Source organism: Haliaeetus albicilla, chromosome Z (assembly GCF_947461875.1).
Source record: "Haliaeetus albicilla chromosome Z, bHalAlb1.1, whole genome shotgun sequence".
In the NCBI taxonomy this organism is placed as follows: Eukaryota; Metazoa; Chordata; class Aves; order Accipitriformes; family Accipitridae; genus Haliaeetus; species Haliaeetus albicilla.
In genome coordinates this window covers 13305261-13327550 of record NC_091516.1, presented here as the reverse complement: position 1 = coordinate 13327550, position 22290 = coordinate 13305261, and the positions used below count along the sequence as shown (strand labels likewise).

General features: G+C 34.2%; 1 protein-coding gene across 2 annotated transcripts in view; it reads right to left on the bottom strand.

The window, feature by feature from the left end:
• Positions 1-96: 96 nt before the first annotated feature.
• Positions 97-22290, bottom strand: part of AP3B1 (adaptor related protein complex 3 subunit beta 1) — a 165201-nt gene continuing 143007 nt past the window's right edge. Inside the window, exons 25-27 of one of the 2 annotated variants that reach the window (XM_069776333.1) lie at positions 19065-19162; positions 13706-13844; positions 97-849 (exon numbers count right to left, since the gene is read on the bottom strand). In XM_069776333.1, the coding sequence (XP_069632434.1) occupies positions 696-849; positions 13706-13844; positions 19065-19162 (391 nt within the window). In that variant the 3' untranslated portion in view covers positions 97-695. Of the gene's footprint in view, positions 850-13705; positions 13845-17932; positions 17968-19064; positions 19163-22290 lie in introns of those variants that run through there. The other variant, XM_069776334.1, reaches the window with a different exon arrangement.

The following is a 22290-nucleotide window of genomic DNA, read 5'->3' as shown; positions in this document are numbered from 1 at the left end:
ACCTTGTTAGTATTTACTTTAATTAACCAGTTATATACAATACTGGTGATCACTGTTATCAGTTCTCTACCAAAACAAGAAAGAGGGAGCTTCTGCTCATAGCACTACTTTATTGGCAACTTAACAGAAATATTTGAGAAAATGGCAGTAGGTAGGAACAATATTAACAGATGAGTTTAGGTTTACAAGCATTTCCAGAAAGCAAACACCATTTTGTTGTACCTGTTGTATTTTTACACTTATGCAACAAAACCTCTCTGAATCACGTAGTTGTTGTATATGTTGGTGGAACCTACTTGCCATTTAAACTCAGTTTTCAAGCAATGTGATTTCCCTTGAACTTTATTATCTAGTATTTGTCCACTACAGTGAGGAAAACCAATGGGGAAGAAAGGTAGTGGGGGAAGGGAGCAGAGAGGGAAGGACTAAGGTAGAACAAATGGGAAATACATTTAAAAGCGCAGATAACTGACAGTAAAATATATGTTCTTTGGTTAGCAAGCAGAAAAAAAAGGAAAGGACTTGCATACATGATAGATACACACTAGCATTCTAAAGCAGAAGACAAGAATGTCAAGAGTGTATTCTTCCCCCACTGCCAGATGGAAGGGCTATTATTATAAATGAAAGGCAGCAGTAGTGGATGCCAGGCACTTTTGTTGTGTGCCAGATTCTGAAGTCCAGATGTAAGCAGGTTACCCCTGGGACAGGACAGGCTTCAGCTCCCGCAGCAGAACAGAACCAATCACGGTTTTCTCGGTGTTTATGATGAGCTGTGCTGTAGAGCTCTCCTTCAGCTCCACTGTGACTAGCATCAGTGACCCACTGTGCACAGTCTTAGCTGCAAACCTGGTGGGGGAAGGAAAAATAAAAAAATAAAAAATTAAAAAAAAATCACTGAGGATCTTAAGGTCAAAGACTGCTAACATTTCTTTCTGCAAAAGTTAAATGAGCTCAAATATAATAAAATGCCTCCAATTTCATTAATGCATTTCAGGGGATAAACCATAAAAACCTTCATAAATTCTTCAGAAAGAATTTTTTCAGCATTGTGTACATATTTTTACATTTAAGAAGGACAAAAAAGTATCATGCAAAATTGTGTATTTAATAGTACAAAGTAAACTCTATTTAAATAAAATTTTCATGTAAGTTCTGATTCTTCAGTTCATCTACAACACTTGTGCACACTGGCAACTTGAATTCAGCTGTACGGAGTTTTCCATGGATAACTATCACTATTTGGTGCTCCAAAGAAAATGCGACTATGCTAAATGTCGTAGAACACTTCCAGAAAGCCAAACTGTTGTACTTTCAGAAAAGTGCATCCTCCTGCCATCTAGGGAATTAATTCAAACTAAAAATAGTCAGAGTTATAAACATCCAACATGATCATTTGAAATGATGGTAACAGCAAGACACCAAATCCTTCCATCTGTGAATTTATCTCCAGAATATTTAATCATAAAAATGTGGCCACCATTTCTAAATGTTTTATAATTATTAAAAATCCTACAAAGCAAATTAAGAAAAACTAAACAACCAATCAGATAAACAAAAGTTAGGACTAATGCACCATTACTAAATTCCAAGACATGAAAAACCCACTAATTACATGGAATTAAAAGCAAAACTAGCCTTTTAAGCACCGCAATTGACTGAAAAGCCATTTTAGGCATAGTGAGTTACTGTCAATCCTGTTAATTCATTCTGCATGCACAGCCAGGCCCAAGAGACGGGAAGGAAGAGGATGGCAACAGCCTCGTCTTCCATCTTCCACAAGGAGCACACCATAGGGGTTTTTTTGCCTTTTTTTTTTTCCCTTTCCCCTTGGTTACTTGACAACAACAAAGTTGCTGCACATGGGCTTTTGAAAACACTAACAAGTGTAGAGCAGGTCTGTGACCCAGTCTGACCCCACTTTGCAGGGCCAATCTCCTCTCCTGTTTCTGAATGACACGTGTCTGAATCAGAGCCATCTGCCTCAATTTGCACAACATCTTCAGCCACAATAGGACCCAGTTAGCCCTGACAACAGCTCACAACACAGAAAAATCAAACTGCTGGGCTGACAGCACGCTGTGGGCTATTCAAGAGCAAACCAACTGGTCAGTGTCTCATGTCTGACAATTAGCATGGGCCTTGCAAAGCGCCTACCCAAGCCCATGGGGATCTGTTTAATTACCATCAACATAAAGGAGGGAGTTTATCAGGAGATACTCAAAAAACTTCACTCCAGACTTAATTAAAATATTAGCCACTTAAGCAGGAAGCAGGTTCTCTTTAAACGAGAAGTAATTCCTGTCTTTTTTCTTTTTAAACTAAGCATATCAAAATCTCATAACACATTATACTAATTAAGGAAACATGGGGCACTTCTCTAATGTCACCCATCACGGACAATCTATTTCTTTTGTCCGGATTATAGATACATTCAAAGACCTCTCCCTTTAATAGAAGGTTCTAAACCAATGTTACTACTATAAAAATGATCTACTTAGCTAGTTATATCAATGATTTCACGTATTTACACTGCGATGTGGAAGATCACTATTTCTCTTGTTGATTTTGACAGGGGGATAATTATAGAAACAATAGTCTTATTAGTCAGTTTATTTACTTAACAGTTGTGTCTTGGGACAACACAGAAGCAGATTATGTCTGAGTATGCACATAAATAGGTTGGTAGTTGGCACTCCTGCTGTGTTTCATAGCCCCAAGGCTTGATTTTACCCTCTTTTATTAAAACTGAAAGTGATACAAAGTCAGCGCTCTGTGAAAGCCAAGGTGGCTCAAAGCATCAGGGATGAGTTTTGCCTGATATTTTCACATGTGGATTTGCAAAATCACATAGGGGATCAATAGCACTTTTCCATACCTCTGAAGAAAACACATAAAATCAATAAAATGTGAGTTTGTATGTGGTTTGCAAGATGCAAAGGGTCTGATACTCAGATAATTTTACGCAAAGTGTTAGTATGCATAACTAGCAGTGGCTAATCGGTTTGTATCAATGGTCACTGATCTGGAATCGCTTAGTGAAAAAAGAATTGGAACAGAACAGGATGACTTATTTCACCATTAAAAAAGGGTGTATAGAAGAACCACACAATGGGTTTACCACTGCTTTTGAACTTTGGAAATTGAAATCTGTTCCATAAAATAGGGAAGATAATTTCATTTCTAAAGAGAGTTCTAACATAAATATGCTTATATGATCTGTGAAACTGAATACAATTATAAAAAGGATGAAGCAGTTGACTTTTAGATAGAAGACACTAGTAGTAAAACTGATTCGCTAATTATTTAGATGTTTTAAATATACCATCATTGAAGGATTTGGTTAATAGTTATTTTTTCAACTAAGTACGTGTTATTGCATTTATATGCTTACTCTTACCATAAGGCCCATGTGGATTTTCCAAAATGTGTGTTAAGCTCAACTAAATACATAGACCAGAAAGTCATTAAAAAAAATCTTTCAGCAGCAAAAATTAATCACTCTGTATAGTAAGTATTTATTCTTTGTGAGAAACTTTCATTTTCCCCACAAGGTCAGTAATTATTTTTTACTTTTTCTGAAAGTTGATACTGCCTTAAAGGTTAGAATTTGAATTAAAAAAAACCTGCAAAAAGAGAATAAAAACAATCAGAATTCATAGACTGAAATAAGCCTTGGAAACTGCACTGTAGTACATTAAAATCTAGCTTGTAAATTGGTTGTTTGTAGGTCCAAAAGAAAGAATTTTTCATAAAGACAACTCTTAACATGTTAAGATATTATATTATGAGCATGGTTCTGTTTGTAACAAAGGATGCATCAGTGAATATGAAAAAAAAGAAAGTAAATGAGAATACCATTCAGAAAACAACCAAATATTTACTAATAGTTTCAAGATGGCTGTTTCTGCTATACTGCAGTTATTTTCTAGTTTTCTTTCTGTGATAATATTAATTCTAAACCTGATTTCACATAATTAAAAATATTTAGGAAGATTTGCCGCTTTTAATACTTTTCCCACTTAAAAAAATCAAGACAGATTAGAAACGTAACAATGTGAGATACATTTGCATATTCTGAGTTTGCCCAAATATTTTTTGTCTTTAAAAAGACTGTTACATATTTTGAGGCTATGTGACATGGAAAAAAAAAGAGACGGAGTTCATATATTATTTTCACATAAATATAGTACCTGTCAGTAGGTAAGGAAATATATATTAAGAATAAAATTCTAAATCAACATCACTAAAGTACTGTATATTTTTAGAAAGTCATTCAGTCTTTCAAGAGTTAAAAATCAAGTACATATTCTTGGTGACTTGCTATGAAAATAAGATTTGTTAATGATTATCACACAGAAATATTTGATTTATAGTTGACATAAAGGGAAAACACAGAGCATCAGACGCTACAATGTGACAGCATTTGCCAAACACTGGCTTTGTGATGATGACTAGCCTAACTACAGACTAGCAGTTATTTTCCCTTTATTTGTAGACAGAAGATAGCTACAATATACAGGAGAGGCATTTCTACGGGGAAAGGTTATGAAAATTCCACGCCAGTGAACAAAGAGAAACAGAGTAACTCACTCAAAATCTGCTCTTTAAAATTCAACATTTGAGAAAGTACATTTACACCTGAACACTCATTATCGGGACATTTGTTTACAGCAGAGTAGGGTTTGTTACACATAATTTGCCACCACTAAAACATACATTCTCTCCTGTTGGGCGCTCTTCTTCCTCTTTGATTTTTCTATTCAACCTAAATTCTTTTTCTGTTCTACTGCTTACCAGAAAGAGTGACAATGGCCCATGGAGGCTAAAACTTTTTTTTTCTCTGCCCTTTCTTTAAATCTTGTACATGAAGCCTTCAATTATTGCCTGCTGAAGCAGACAGAATCCTATTAGTAAGAAAGACAATCAGAAGATGCAACGCCCTGCCCTAGCTGTAGAAAAATAATTAGTCCAAAGTTGACAAATGTGTAATCAAGTTATGCAATGAATATATTCAGAGGGGAAAAAAACACTGCTGTGAATTAGTCTTCAATTTGTAAATATAAGAACGAACAACTATGAAGTATCTTCCAGTGTATCAACTGGATAACAAAAATCTTTATAGTTTCAGTACTTGGATCTTCACCTTACTACAACAAATTCTACCTATGTACAGGTTTGACTTTAACATTTCATCTAAAAATTGGCTAAATTACTAACTACTTGTATTCATCCTCTGAGTAAGCCTTAGAACATGAAAAAGAAGTATTGGGAATAGCACTACTATGTATTAGTTCTGACCTGGGGTTAAGCTTAATACTAAAACATAAGCAGAAATATAGTCACAAAAAGAAAAATCTTTTTCTTAACCTGGTGATTTTAACCTCTGAGGAAAAAACCTTGTTTAACATTGGTTATTAATCATAAATTTGATTAATATTTACCTTAAAAATCATATGATAATTTGATGTTTTCTTTTTTCCAGTACATTTCATGCTATTTTAACACTATCTTAGAATAAATTGTTCAAAATACCTAATTCATTACCATAATGTAATTATTTCAAATATTAACTATTTTTGGGCTTAATAAAATCATAAATTGTAAAATAAATTGCCATCACATCTGTACTATATTTTTACCATTTTTAGTTCTATTGCCAAAATAGATTTTGAGTTTGTCCTCAGTTGCCAGTGAACAGTTGCAGTGTACTTCTAACAAAAATTCAGGAATGCAAGTGGGTCTTCTGAACTTAATGTCCAACACATAGCACTGCTCCACATGTTCAAAAGATGCTGCATGAACTTTTTATCATCCTCCAAATTTACCTTTAGTTCAAAAACTTCAGCATTTTTATATGTTGGCATTTATATCTCCTCCCCAAAACTTCAATAAGCTAAAAGCTCGAATCAAAATATTTGGTCCTCACACCTAGAAAATTGTAATTGTAATACTTGATCTATTTTTTTTTTCATCTAGTCTATTCTGTTTATTTTTCTTAAAGAATTGGGCATTTAATATGATAAGTATTTGAGAACTACATACAGTCCATTTCTAAACCAGGCTACAAATTTTAATTTGCAGAAAAATTATTTAATTCCAAGAAAGTAAGTTACCCTGCAGAAATACACTAAAGCATTAAACTTCCTCAGAGGTCTTTCAAATCAAAGATATTCTTCTGTTCCGTTAGTTTTTTAAGTGTTAAATGTTTTCTGTTTAAACAACTGGCTCAGGAGGTTCCTGTTTGTTTTCCAGAGAAAATGCTGCACATATTTTTCACTTTACAGCATTCAGATACAAAAGCAGTGCTGTCCTCTAGTGGACAGCAAATAAGCTAGGCTAGAACAATCTATTTCGATTAACCTCATACCTAAAATGACTCACTCATATACTTTTAATGTTAAACTCAAATTTAATTTCTTCAAGTTATTTTTAAATTTTGCAATCCACGTGCAAGCTCCTTAAATACAATATTTAAAATGTTAAGGGCCTTAAAATGATTTTGTAGAAAGGCAATCTCTTGATTAAGTGCTTTGTACCAGTTAATGAAAATCTTCATATGCCAATAATATGAAAACTGTATTAATACATACAGGGCCCTTTTGTTAGCAGGGAGAAAATTTCAAGGTTTTGGAACATTAGGATTTTATTAAGAAACAGTAGAAACTACTGGATGAGTACTTTCACTAAAAAAAAATTCAGTTTTCATTTCCTCTAGGAATAAAAATATTTACCTAAGAATAGTGACTAACCAGAAAGTGGTGTCATGGTAATTTTAGTCCCGGCTGACAAAAGAGATACAAATAGTTAGCCTAGCTGGGCTTTTTTTTTTTTTTTTTTTTTTTTAAAGCTAGAATTACTTCTATCATGAAACAAGAAAACATTAAGAGTTTACAACTTCTGGCTACAACAAAGGGTGAAATACTGTGGACATGGATATACTATTCCATTTAGAATTCTGTCTGCTACAGGTAAAAGCTACCAGAAAAACTGTTTTGCCTAGGATATTTAGCTCTCTAATTAATTCCTACTTGAGAAATTAGGAAGCAAAATCAAGGCTGCATGTCTATTACAAGTTTATTTACTCAGCTACCCATTGCAGCTCTCTAGAAGAGTAGAAAAAGATGACTGAGCCCCACAGCTGAGGAACCACAGAAGCAGAACAGTCCACATAACTACGTCAAAGGAGCTATTGCCAGAGGTAGATTTCACTTCATTTGAGCTTTCCGACAGGCCAATTGCTTAGTAAAAAATCTTAGGAAAGATTTCTGTGTGCACACAGAGCAGAAAAGGTCTTTAAAAAAGTCTTCCTGGATTTATAAGACCTGTTTGTCAGCTACTGAGAACATATGTTTGGATTCAAATGGAGTAACTATAAACAATTTCTATTTCTCAGATATTTTTACACTGTGTTTATCCTCAATAGATGGCTAATAGCCCTTCCTTTCTGACATGCTGGAAGCAGATGCATTTGTTAGCTGATGGGGTCTGATAACCAACTTTCTGCCTGAGAATTCTTCCAAATTTTGTACAAATTGGAAGATGACATACACAAAGAAATTTTCCAGGTGGACCCCTTTAAATGGGGTTTTGTTCAATACAAACCTACCTACATACATGCACAGTTGCATGCCTTTTCTCCCCTCATTAAGTGTGCTGGATTAAAAAGATGTGGGGAGGATAACTGATTACTAAGCACGCCATTCTCTGATAATCAAAATTGTCTGTAAACAAAACCCTCTTTCCTTTGAGAATCAGTCTGCCAATATACTATAAATGGGACATGACAGGTTGCAAAATGATAAAAAGGGGTGAATACAACCAGACTGTCAGCCTGATGCATGGGGTGGGGAATAAAGGGTAGTGAAAAACAAGTGTTGATCCTTGGATTTCTGTTTTTTAAGCATTTTATGCAATTTTCTATATTTGGTCTAGTTGCTTTCACATTCTTCAGGATTTCAATACTTATCCATTGCAGTGTGCTTACTGTTATATTACATGATTTACACAGTATGTTTTTGATTTTGCTAAAGGATAATAATGCAAGCCTCCAAAAGACAGGTGAAAGATATTTTACATCTTGTTCAATAGTTGCTTATTCACAAAACCACATAGGTCATGGGTACGCTAAACAGTGATGGACTACATACAGCAAGCTCTGAACAAACTGGCATATCTATATGGTGCAGTCAAATGTCCTTAAAAATACAGGGTCCCAGAACCAGCATAGCCACTGTGTGCAACGCTGTGCTTGAGCTAGTTAGACCTTCTTCAGCAATGAGCAGAAGCGCTGTTTTGTGCTTCTTGTTTAAAAGCTAGCTTGTTTGCTGCTAATTCAGGTGTCTACTATCACAACATGCTAAGAGATGAGAATCCTCCCTCTGCAAGTTCCAGTGATCTCTAGAAAGAAGAGATGGCTATTAGAATGACCGCTTTCATGATTGTATTGGAGAAGGATATTAAACTCATTATTTCAAAATGTGAAATGGCTGTTCTGAAGTAGATTAAGGCTTCAGTATTGAAAGAAGCTGAGGTTTGATTTACTTCAAAACCTCAGATTGTCCCATAGTGGGCTGTTGAAATTAAAGACTTGACCATCTCAAATTAGAGGACTGAAATTAATGCTGTCATGTGTCTCAGTTCTGGTCAATGTTAAGACCATCCTGATGAACTGCAGAAGTAAAGATATGTAGATGACACCATGCTCACTTTCTAACTCAACTATTTCCTGTTACTCATTGTGGATTCCTTTCAAAATACAACAGCAACAACAGACTAGTTCAATGGACTATTAAAAACAAGTTGAGGTTGACTAAAATTCATTCTTCATATCCAGCCTGATGGGTTCAGACTTTTATCTCACTGACTGATTGGGCAGCATGCAAGTAAAGTCTTCAAGAATGAAAAAACGTGCAAAAGGTGCTCTACCTTGTTCCATTTTGTAGAGCCGTGGTCATTGAAAGAAATAGTCTACTAGAGTACAATGCATCCGGTTTAAGAAATGCTTCAGGAAGTGGAAGGCAGAAAGGTAGGCAGTTCAAGACGGCCTGATTCTCAATCCCATTACACATTATATTCTGATATCAATGGAACCACACAAGCATAAAACAAAGTGAAAGACTGAAGAAGAAAATCCAGTTTGTGATCCCAGGTCTGAACAGACTTTTCTGCTATATGCCACTGCCAACACATTAAAAGCTTTTGCACCACATTTTGTAGGTAGTGGAAAGAAATGCTTTCTATGTGTACTTCCATTATTTTCTTTCTAAGCCAATTTACCCTGAAACACCTCTCCTTTAAGCAGAGGTCTTATGTAATAGTAGACAACATTTTGACACTTTCATGAGGATCATAACAGCATTCAAGTCTTTCTAAGATGAAAGTAAAGTCTGTAACTATCTTCATTCTATCATCATCTGTTGTCTTTTGCTATATTCAAAGTGAAGAAAATTAAGATTGCCTATCCTGGTAGGAGGTTATGGAGCTGAAAATGAATACAGGAGGAAGAGACCTGAGGAACTTTTAGAATATTCATCTGAGAGGAATAAGCAACACATCTTAGAAAGTAACAGTAGCATGAAGGGCATTTCTGGATAAATAAGGCTCGTGTTGGTTAAAAAGAAAATTACTGAAAATCTTCAGTTGAATAGTATCTTCATCTCATCACATTTTGAAATAGAACAGCCTAGAATTTATTTTTGATATATAAAGCAATGAACGTTATTGCCCTAGTAAAGACAGGGAGGGGAAGTTATGGTCCATAGAAGAATCAACTTTGAGGGAATAAATATCCTCAATTATGTATCCTCTTACCTTGAAGATGGAAAAATTCCTGGCAGACTTTCCCCACTGACAACAAACAGCAGACATACTTTAACTGAAAAGTACTTGGTCCCTAAATGTAGTGATTCAGACTGATTTAATTCCCTGCAGGAACAAATACTTTTCTTTCAATGTCTTTGTCTTTAGATATTCAAATCACAGATGTGGTCTGAATCACAAGATAGAAGCTTGCTGCCTTAGCTGATTCTTTTTGAAATCACTTTGTCAATATCTATGCACTCCTCAACCCACTTCCAACCCTTCATTTCTTAAAATATTTTTAACAAACAACAGTTCTCAGAACATAGAAAGAGCTATGTATATTGCAACAATTATCCTAATCACTTTTGTGAAATAATATTTTGATAAAAATAATAAACTTTTTTCTGAAGTTTTCATATTTAAGAAGACATTATATTTCCTGCTTAAAAAAAAATTCTCTTTTGAAATGAATTTCACATTCTTCCTTTTAGTAGAAGGCTTTAAAATTGAAATAATGTTTCCCCTTGATAATAAAAGCAAGAGAGATCAATACATAAGAAGAGTTAATCCTATTAAGAACATGAGAATGCACTGTATGCAGCCTTACAAGGCCCAGTAATCTAATAGCTTGTATTGAAGAGCTATTTGAAGAGGAGGTAACTACACTTAAGGAAGTGAAATAGTACAGCAAATTTATTTTGCAAATATATGAATATAAATCTGCACATTTGTGTCCTGGTATATATATTGGCTATTGAGTTCAAAATTTTTGCAGCTATCACTTCAAATAAAACAGGCTAGAAAAGAGAGTTTAAAATACAATCAACTCTATTATCTGGCATTTTGTTCCATACTCAGTTAACAGTTAAATTATTACATTTCAAGTAAATATAAAAATTCAGTAGCCATATGGTAAGGAGAGAAAAAAATGCATGTAAGGAAGTGTTGCTATACTGTGATAGGGACTGACATATAGTTGATGTATTTTACAGGTTTACATTTATTTCATTTTTCATTGATGACTGCATGATATTCTGTTGGTATTTGTTTCAAGTATTTATTTTCAAATATTCATTATATTTGCTCTGAGTGTTTTTACTTGGTGAAAAATACAATCCTAAATAGGGTTATCAATTTAAGGGGCAGTAATTGTGTCCCAGCAGCATGACAACGTCTTTGTCATGAGTGCAAATATGTTTAGACTTAAAAAACTCAAGAAACACACATGTGTTCAAGTCCATTAGACACACTTGTATTATACTATACAATTTCATTTTGAATGAGTATATTGCATTAGAAGGCAATATAAATTTCTTGGCATTAGCCATCATTAAGTAGTAATACTCAAGTTGGGGATGACCCACTAAGAGGTTAATGTAATTCATGCTGCACTGTACAGAACGTCAGGTTAAAAATATTGCTTCTTTTCCCGTGTAAAAGGGTATGCACTAAGCACCTCTAAGAAGTGAACTCAAGTAGTCCTCACAGAATAGCATGATGAGCTAAAGCAAGTTCTTATACGTAATTTTTTTCCCCAAATACCACTTGTGATAAAACAAACAAGACAAATGACAATACTGTAGAAAAAACCAAAAATTTCTTTTAACATCTTTTTATTGAATCCATAACTGTTTTGTCGAGGTAAAAGGTGACTGTTTATTTTATCATCCTGAAATGGTGTACCTGTCACATACATAAAACACAGCACACTTCTTGCATCCATGAGATTTTCAAGAGACTCTATTTTTGTCTAGTCTCATGGTAGAGTTGATTTAATCCAAATATATGTATACAATTTAAAAAAAATAATAAAAATATGTCAGTCATCTGTTTCAGAGTTTTGAAAGTATTCATTATCTAATCTCTATCTCAAATATTCATTCATCTAAATATAGGATTTACATTAATGATAATGTAGTGCTATTTAAAAGATGAACATGTTCATCACAGTACCAATTAGTTAATGTTCCCATTCCTGTTCTCAGTAAAAACTAGGTGCAATTATGACTACATAGTATCTGTGAACTCCAGTTACTTATGATGAAGCAAATGAAGGGCTATTTTCTAAATGCTTATCATTGCTGGGCATTTCTGGTAGGCCATTTAAGTTGTTATAAACAATTTTTTTGCCTGATGGACATTATAAATGCAAACTATTTTGTAACTACTGTAGCAGACTGAATACATTCTATTTTGAATCAAAAAAAGAAAAGAAGATTTCAGGATGCTCTAAAGCACTCTGAATACTTCAGCCCAACCAGAACATGCTTTCAACCACTGTCTCTGAAGCACTGTACCCAACAGGAAGTACATCTTCAATTTATTTACAGTTGGTCATAGACTCTGTTTTGTGGAAACCTCCTTTAAAAAAACAAAAAAAAAAGGTCAAGAGAAAGCAAGATCAAATTAGAAACTTATCTACAATCAGGAAACCTGTGGCTGAGCTAGGAACTAAGCTATTATTTTAGGGAACCTTTTCAAGACTCAGTCACAAAACAATCCATCCCTATGCAGTAAGTCTCATGTGATGGATAGGGTAAAGATGGAGAACACCTGTATACTGCAGACACTTCAGTCTCTTGATTGACACTCTCACCTAGTCTTTGAATTGAAGTTGAGAATGCAGGCTGTATAGATCCCTCAGGGATGCCACAAATGAGGACTCTTTCATGGAGGAGCAGGTGTCAATAGTGACAATCATTTCTGTGCAATCGCACTAGCTGTACCATGTTTTTATGGTGAAACAGAATTTTATCATTGACCGTATCAAATACATAGGAAAATCCAGCTGGGTTAATGTTAATGCAATGCAATAAAAATGCCCAGTGATGCAAAAAAGACTAAACCCAACAAAGAGAAATATCAGGTTATTAGTCCTGTGTAGACTACAAGATTCTAACCATTCCAAACAGCCATCTTGGTCAGCAAAATTTCAAAGAAAAACATTGCTCTTTGCTTTAAAAGAATATCCATTGCTCTTATTGAAATAGCAAAATTCAGGGGGCTAAAGGGATAATTCAGACTCTGAAACAGTTTTAGTGGATGCTAGGAGAGATGTATGCATTTTTTTATTCCAAGACTAGGTTAACAGATTCCAATTACATCTTGCTGTTGTTATTTGTGTCCACCCAGTTTTCTACACATGGCAATTCTCCTGTTTGTTTCTGTCACAAGTGAGAAGCCATACAGATTCACGGGACTAAATATTTTGAGTCAATCACATTAAAAGCTGTCATTAACCAACAATCATATCAACTCCACTGACATTCTGTACCACAGCTTTTGGATGAAATGGAGTGATCTACAAGTAACATCTGGAATTTAAACAGGACCAATGACCTTCTTGGCCGATCACTGTTTTTCCTTGCATATACAAAGGAAGGATAAGGAAATGTTCAATTTAATGTTCAACCTGCATTTAAAAAGATCTTCATCCAACTGAAAAAAAATATCAGGTTCTAGGTTTAATTAGCTGGATATCATAGGTCAAAAATTAATGTGGGAAAAACAAGCAGCTCCTCACAGATGATATACCTGAATAAGGCCACTTACTTTTGGAAACGGAAACAAAAGTCAAAAAACCTTATATATGCTTTTGAAAGTACCATGCTTTAAAAGGCTACCTTTTCCCTTTGAAACAAAACCAGGAAAAGACAACTCCCCCTAACTGTGTACAGTAAAGTCTAGATATTTGATTGTTCTATATACATTCAAATAAAGAGCTAAGGAGTACTTAGGGTCAAATTAATATCTGCTTAGGATTGTATGTTACAATATAATTGGGTACCTTATCCGTTAAAGGTGTGGGTAATTTTGCCTAATTTTATCAAATATTGATGAATTTTGAACTAACAAATTCATATTGAAAGATGGTTCCACTATGAATGACATGTAATCTTACCTGTGTATGTTATCTTGACCAGAAGGGACTACACCCAGGTTTGCTGCCTTCACTACCTTCTCAATTATTACAAGTCTAGTAGAGTTCTGCGGAGCAACAGCTATTGTAGCAGATGTCTCATTCATTCCTGTCAGCATCCCTGAAACGTTAAGTATTTCATTATGACTACTTTAAGATTTGCTTGCTTATTAAGCATAAAACCAAAGTGAGAGACTTCTAAAAAAACCCCACATTTGCATTAAAAGTTAAATAATTCATCAAGAAAACAATTTTATAGGAAATTACATAACTACATTAGTTTAATGTATTACTTGCAATGCCCTATTATTAGAAACAAATTACTAATAACTGAACAAAGATATGTGTGATAGTAATGCAACTGTGATATCAAGATGGTTCTTTTTCACAAAAAGTGTAACTTAAAAGAAGAATGTAAACATAGGAATGAACTATTAAGTAAGACTCATTTGGAAAAGTGCAGCTTAAGTAACACCATATACAAAGACACCTTGTAATCTTTCAATCATAAAACCACTGCGCTTAATTATAATTTCATATCCAATTGCTAAAAATAATCTTGAAATTCAGAGAGTAGTCATTGGTTCAATTTAGTTCATGAAGATAAAGTCATCACATTTGAAACTGGGAAATTCAGTTAGTATCCATCTCTCTAAAATGTCATGATAAATTATTTGATTAAAATAATTTGAATATCACTACAAAATGGAACAGAAATGTCAAGATTATATCCACACATACGACAAAAAAAAGTAAAGAAGGAAATGTTGTTCAAGGACATTTTAACAAAACCCCTCACTTTTCTCTTCTATCAATATCCATTGTTTAGGAGAATGATTTGCTGCATGCTAGTGTTGATTAAAATCCAACAGTAACTACAACTTAACATTGTTTGTGTATTTTTACACTATGTTCAGAAGCTGAAAACACAGACAAACAATGGAGCACAGTACTTCAGGCAGAAATATGAAGCATCTGAAATCCACAATAACATTAACAATGAAAACAATGCAAAAGTCTCAAAAGGGTAATATTTTAGGGCTGCACATATAGTTCTAACCCAGAGCAAATGGCACTAAGATGCTTAATAGAGCAATTAAAAAACATAAATCCAACATTTTTATGCACTAGAATGTGCATTAGCTGCTGTCACAAAATAAGAAATATCAAAGTAAAAATGGAACAGCTCCTAAGTAAATTACAGGATATTTTTGAACATGATCTCCTCTTGAAGAGAACAAAAATAAGCACACAACTTCTATAAAGATCAGCTTTGTTTTGGGAATAGAACATTCTGTTTCAAACTGTTTAAACTTCACTATTAGGCAAAAGCTTTAAAAACTACATACACAGACTAAAACTGCTTTTAAGCAGAGCACAGGGACTGACATAACACTGCTGAGAGATGTGTGTACTCATTTAGGATTTAAACCTTCTCCATTAAGCTCTATTGAAGAGCAAATGCTGAATAAATGAATGCAACTATGTTTATGTTAAAAGCCTGTTTCCCGCAGCATGTAATTAAAGGAAATGTTGTACAAAGCCAGTACTTTTGTCAAGCTCCTGTAAATGGAAAGATGGATAGCACTCAGAGAAGTGAATGCATTGCTTCATATTTAACCTTAACACTCTTGTCATTAATGGTTTGTCTAACTTGTTCTATAAAAGACAAGGTACTGCTCCATTGAAGTAAAATTAAAAAAATCAACTAAACCATGCTTTTCAGAACAGAAGATTCATTATTGTCGACTAATGTATTGGCATAAAGCAAAGTAACATCCTATCAAGTAAGGCACACATTCAATCTGCCTTTTCACCCCCCTTTATTTTTAACTCATGCTGTTTTATTGTTATAGGCAATTTGTACCACTCAGCATGACAGTGTAAACTGAATCAAGATTAATTTACATGCAAAAGAACACTTAGGAGAGCAGCATGGTAAGCAAATGTATTGTCTCGATTGCTGAGGTGGAAAAGAACCTGGAAAGAAAAAAGGGTGCTCTAATTAAGGGGCATCAAATATGATTGCCTGTGGTAGTCAAGGGGCAGAAAATAGTATATGTCCAACCATTTAAAGAATTAGCATCTTGCTTGTTAGGAAGACAAGTTGGATATATAAATCTTAATAAAATTAGGTAAACAATTTGTTTACTTATCCAAGGTGTTTGGGTTTTGTGCTTGGTTTTTTTTTAATGGGAATCAAGTATACACTTTTAAAAAAAAAAAATTGACAAAATTATTTTGAAACATGGCCGCAGGGGAAAAAAACCCAGTCTTTATACTTGAAGTAGATTTAACTGGCTATTTTAAAAACACCTTCATAAAAATTCTGATTAATATCCAGCTATAACAATCACATGCCACCTTTAATATTGCTTGAAGCATGAGAATCTAAGAAAACTCTATTCAGAGCCCAGAGCAGCAATTAATCTGGGTTAACTAACTGGTACAATGAAATAACTGTACACATTTTTAATAATAAAAGGAAATGAAATTAGAAAAATTACACTGGTACGTAACAAGGTATGTTAGCTACCAGACTAGTCCTATTCTGAACTAAGGCGAGGGGAGTTTTGCTACTAATTTTTAAAAACAGCAGACAAGTAAAAATTTGGATACTGAGTTCCCAACAGTACGTCTCATGCATGCCGAACTCCTGCTAAAGAAACTGGACTTTTCATGGGGATGTGATGTAAAACAGGGTATAAAATCCTGAGGCCTGAAGATCAGTAAAAGTATTTAACCAGAAAGGTAAAGAGTAGTTTGGCAATACTATTTTAATCTACTGCTTCCAAACTGTCAATCACATCAACCACTAACTCAGCTGCAGCTCTTGGGAATTACCTCACCAGAGGATTCCCCGGAAGGGAAGGGAAGGGAAGGGAAGGGAAGGGAAGGGAAGACTGTGTAGCAAGGCTAAGCGTACCATGCACGGCATGTGGATAAATCCAGCTTTTGAGGTTCTGCTGCTACCACTAGATAACCTTCACAGCCATGAATATTCAATAACCTGTCTGTTCTCCACTCCTTATGCCATCAGGAAGAAAAGGGACATATACAAATGTAACAGACAATGCAAAACAGCAGAGTGTAATTGAGTAAAGATGTGTAGCAATGAATTGTCTTCTACATAGCAGTATAATACTGGCTATTTCCTCTTTAGCATTCTTATTAGGTTACACATGCAATTTAGATGTAAAAATCCTTAAAACCCATACATATTCTCATTCTCCCCCAATATATTCTTGCATTTCTAATATTCTCCTCACTCCTTCACTATTTTTTTACCTATTTGTTTTGGTTACAAATAAAATAAGGCACCTCCAGGTACAAGACTTGAAACATCTTATGTCCAAAAACACACACACAAAAAAAGGGGGGGGGTGTGTGTGACAAAAAGCATGACAACTGAAAAACAAGTTATATAAATCAGTTTCATTTGGAGAATACAGACAAATTGAAGTTAAACACAAAATAGAATAATATATACCAACTCCTAAACTGCCCTGCATTTATTATTGTTATTTGGATTTTTCATTTACCAAGATCACATAGTAATTCTCCCCAAATGCTAGCTGCTCCTAGATCTTTGTAATAAATACTTATGTAAAATTTAGAACTGATACCTCTATTACCACGAATATTCTGAAACAGCTGATATCTATACGAAAAAAGATGCAATAGAAAAGGTTTTTAAACCTGTGGTAAATTTGCCAGCATCAAGTCCTGCATCAAAGAATGAATTCAGGAAGACAGAGAGAGCAATACAGAAATGCCAAGAGACCTTCATGGATTTACAAATACTTCATATAAACAAATTTTCAAATAGCTTTATTCAGAGTAGCCTTTCTGCTCTATTAAACATAGCAAACAGCTGCCAGATTTATTCAGACAAATAATCAACAACCATAGAAGTAAAATGGCAGAAGAAAAAGGAATTTTGGCAACAACTCCACAGAGGACCACAGCTATTCTCCAAGTGCACTTCTATGTGCTTGTGGTTCTGTATGGCCAGTCAGGAGGAAAAAAAGCCCTCAGTCACAGTAAAATATACAAAAACTCTATCAAAATATCACAAAACAAGCAAATATAAAAACAGCGGGGGGAAGAAGCACAGTAACCTGCCTTCCTCTCACTACAACCTCAGCTACAATTTTTACAAGGGAACAGTTTAAAATAAATGTGCCACAGCCTCATTCAATCACTCACCTTGGTTTGCTGAGCAGGTATAAAGCAGAGGCAGGCTTTAGCCAGCAAAAGGTAAGAACAGCAAATAAGTATCAATTGGTTAAGAAAACAAAGCACAATCCTAACTTTTCACTGCAGCCATAAGCTTAACTGAAAATGATCTAAGCGATATTTAAACTACTTTCTTAATCATTCAAAAATACAAAAGCAAGAAATGCTCAAAACCAATAATTAATAATACATAGCATTACTCATTGGTGTTCTTGACTGCTTGATGGATATACTGAGTTTCTGAGCCTTATACAGCAATGAGACAGGATCCCATGGGTATATTCTCATCTCAATGTGAAGAGATTTACACATGTAAATCCCCATACATTGAGATAGATGAGTAAACACTATTACATTTGAATGCATCCAAAATGTAATCGTTTATATATTAAAATATCCAAGAATCATATCCAAATTACGGGTAGCAGTATGGACTATTCCATTTAACACACAGTCAAAGCTAAGTACAATTTTCTCTAATTGTTTTGTATAAAATATTCAAGTCACTGAAAGCTCTTACGGAGGTTTGTGTTTGGACTAGCACCAGAAACTTACATCCTTTAAAGGCGCAACATTAGAAGAATGCAGAAGTATATAAAACATGTCACCTTTCTAAAACAGCATTCCAACAAGAATTTTTTTTATATGAAGTGTTTGAAAGGAAAAAGATTGAAATCATCTTCAAAGTAGCTGAGGAACAGGTACACTAACAGTATTTAAAAGCAGCCTTTGAATAAAGACTAGTAAAGACAGACACCATATCAATGTATATTTGGTTTATTTCCTTGAGCTGGGATTCCAACTTTCTGCTTTACTGCTAGCAGGAAAGATATTCACACTTCATGATAGGAAGCCAAAACTTGCTGAACCAAAAGACTGTTTCAGGGTGAAGAGTGGGCTTTGTGCTTTTAAAGGCACACTGAAAAGCTGTCAAATACCACTGCACATTTTTAAATTAAATCATTAGTATCAGACTGAATACTAACAGAGACTAACACAAACAGCTACACTGGAAGCACTTGCTGTACGCTTGGAAATTGAAAGGAACACAGCCCTCTTCTCATCCAAATACATTTATTGAAGCTGCTGAAATATTTCTCACCTTGCTCCTTCTTAAAGTCTTTCTCTGACATAGTGACAGGCAAAAGCAGTTCTCCAACAGGGGGCTGAATGTTAACATTAAAATAATCATCCTTTGTGCTGGGAAAAGAGAAATTACAGAGAATCAACGAAGTGCTTCAACATAGATTAATACATACATATCAGCTCCAAATTTACTATGGAATCTATAAACAGTGTAAGAACTACCTGCATGATTTCTACCTTTTTAACCCCAAAGCCTGCTAATTTCTTACATCAGTAAAGCTGATCCATTTTCTCCAGTACAAATGTAGTACTAATATAGCATGCATGCTCTTGTATTTCTGAAAATGTAACCTTTACTCGTATTAATGTTTATTTGTGATCTATAAGGCATCACACTCAAACTAAATGCTTGCAAAGGACAAATTATTATGCATTTTACAGTTCCTTTAAAAGAACGGTTGTTCACAAATTCTGTCATCAGCACCAGCAGTCCCAGAAATAGGGCTAGACCTAGGAAAGGTTTAATTTCAGAAAAAAAGGATTATTATTGTCTGAAAAAAACCCCAAACAAACCAAACAATAAATTTGAGAGTAAAAAAGAAATACCTTTGATCACTTCAACTTTGCAACATTTTGTATATTTAAACAAAACCACACAGCATACTGGTTGATGAAAAAGCACACTGGAAAATCGCGGAATTTGAGGCAGTTTTCATAATGGCAGAGAGTTAAAAAAATTACTCTCAGTAGTAGTGTACTACTATCAAATGCTATAGATTCCTCCTTAAGAAATAAATATCATACAGTGAACTTTGTCTTCCTATCCATTCAATTCTCTGAGTTTCCAACTATCTTGTTTTGGAGTTCTTCAAGTCTACGGAAACTCAAGATACATTCAGTCTGCTATGTTTGATTGACTAACTATACCTAAGGGATTCGGCTAGCAATTCAGGATCAGTAGATCCAGTCAGAATCTTTGTTAATGCTTTGAGGCATGAGAAATTTTTAGAGAAGAACATTTTTGTTTTTGCTGATGTACCAAATAGTCAATACATATTGATTGCTGATATGCCTCAGATATCCTACTTAAATATAATGATACAATCATTAGAATGGAAAATATATTTCATCAATTAATATCTATGGTATTTAAATTAACCTCAAACATCTGTTACTGATTTTTTATAACTCTGCAACTTCAAAATTCTAAAATAAGATAGACTGATGCAAAAACCAGCACTAGGTCAATAAAATAGAAAACATACATGTCTCCCTCCTAAAGATGCAAGATAAGCCACCTGAAAACAGGAAAGCATTTTATGGTCCTATTAGTTAAAATTTTAATACTTACCTTAATTACCCAATTTCACAAGCAAATGCTTAGGGACTAGTACATTATTACTTTCTGACTTCTGATGTGTTATAATTATGTTTATGGATGCAATCTCAAGTACGGGCTTTTCAAATAAAATTCAGCATTAATGTTAACTTTGTTGAAAATTATTATTTAGTAAACATACAGTGAAACAATCTCTTCAAACCTGGCTAGTATTTCATTTACAAAGAATCATTTATGAAGTGTTGTTTTTAAAAATTTGCTTAGCTAACAAATTCTCACTTTTTTTCCTATACTACTTTAAATACCATCCATCTCTAAAGTCATTAGCATACTAAAAGAGCAGGGATTGTTTGACTGGCTAGCCTGATCAAGTGCACTGTGAAATAAGAAAGCAATATTTTTTTCTTTAATTTTTCCTTTGAAAACTGATCAAGAACTCCATCAGCTTAAGAGCTGAAGGAAGGGTCTTTAATCAACTGCCTCTTAACTTTCTGCTGTTTATATACACTACTTGGACTACATTACTGAAACTTTTAACAATACCTTCATTGGTATTGTTCAACTGATCATTCATTTAAGCAAGATGTGCACTGCGTAATTCAGCATAAAACAGATAAGCAGTTTTATGTACAATGATTCACGTCCTGCATTGACTGGACATACCATTTGTACCTAAACTTGACTTTTAACATCAATGTTTAGATTGCTTTGAAATGCTCCTAACAATCTTTTCACAATAAGAAGGAATAAAAGTATGTGCATAGCTTGGGTTTTATATAGCTGTAACTGCTCAAGAGGACCACTCAACACTTCTGCTGTTAACAAACTTTTCACTTCCCTTTCCCCTAGTGATTAAAAAGCTAATAGATATTCTATGATAAACCATGAACTCTTCATAGTCTGCAAGCAGAAATTCTGATTGTTGTTCTTCAAAACCACTTTGTTCTTAACTTCACTTTAGCCAGCATCTGGTTTACTTTGCATTACTTTAATTTCAGCATACCTCAGTAAATTTTTTTTCAGCCAGAGAAAATCATTCTCACTTTTATCATTCTCTTTATCACACACTTTACATGCTAAATATACAGCTTTTGTTTATTGATCTGCATCTCTTTTATTACATCTATATTAGAGATCGAGTAATATCTTAATTTAAGAAAAGTCATTTCATAGTTCCATATAACCATAGATCAACTCAAGTCAGAAGGGGCATCTGGAAATCACTTGGTCCTACCTCCTGCTCAACCCAGGGCAACCTTAGTTCACACTACTTAGGGCCCTGAACATTTGAGCTCTGAGTATCTCCAAAGATGGAGATTTCATCAGATACCTAATAATAAAATTGACTCTTGCAGTACAACTACATAATTTCCCCCAATATCTAGTAAACTAAATTTCAGTGTATTTAACTTATTTATTTATACTTTGAATACTATAATTAGTATAAATGACATTTAAACAAAAAACTGCAGAAGTGGTTTGAAGCTTGAACATTAACATTTAAGAATCTGGCAGACAATTGGTTCAAGCCTCACTGAAACATATCTCAGGTGGTGTCGCTCTGACTTTCCTGGAAGATCAAGCTGAAAAGCTTATCAGAAAAAAAGCAGTTTCTCAAGCCAACAAACATAACTGGGTTTAGATTTAAAAAATTAAAGACTGCATTTTCTGGTATTAGCAAATGCAGCTGATGTTATATCCTTAGTGGAACATGTATGCTTAGTGAGAAGTCTGAAGAAGGAATCTCTAAAAGAATCAGACAAATAGGGATGTCCAAGAACAGTACCTTGCCACTAGTTCGCATAATCTGTTTTGTATTTAATCGTGAACTTAGGGGCAAATAACATTAGACATCATTACTCTTACTGTTGCCTTAATAACTGTTAAACTGTACATACTCTAT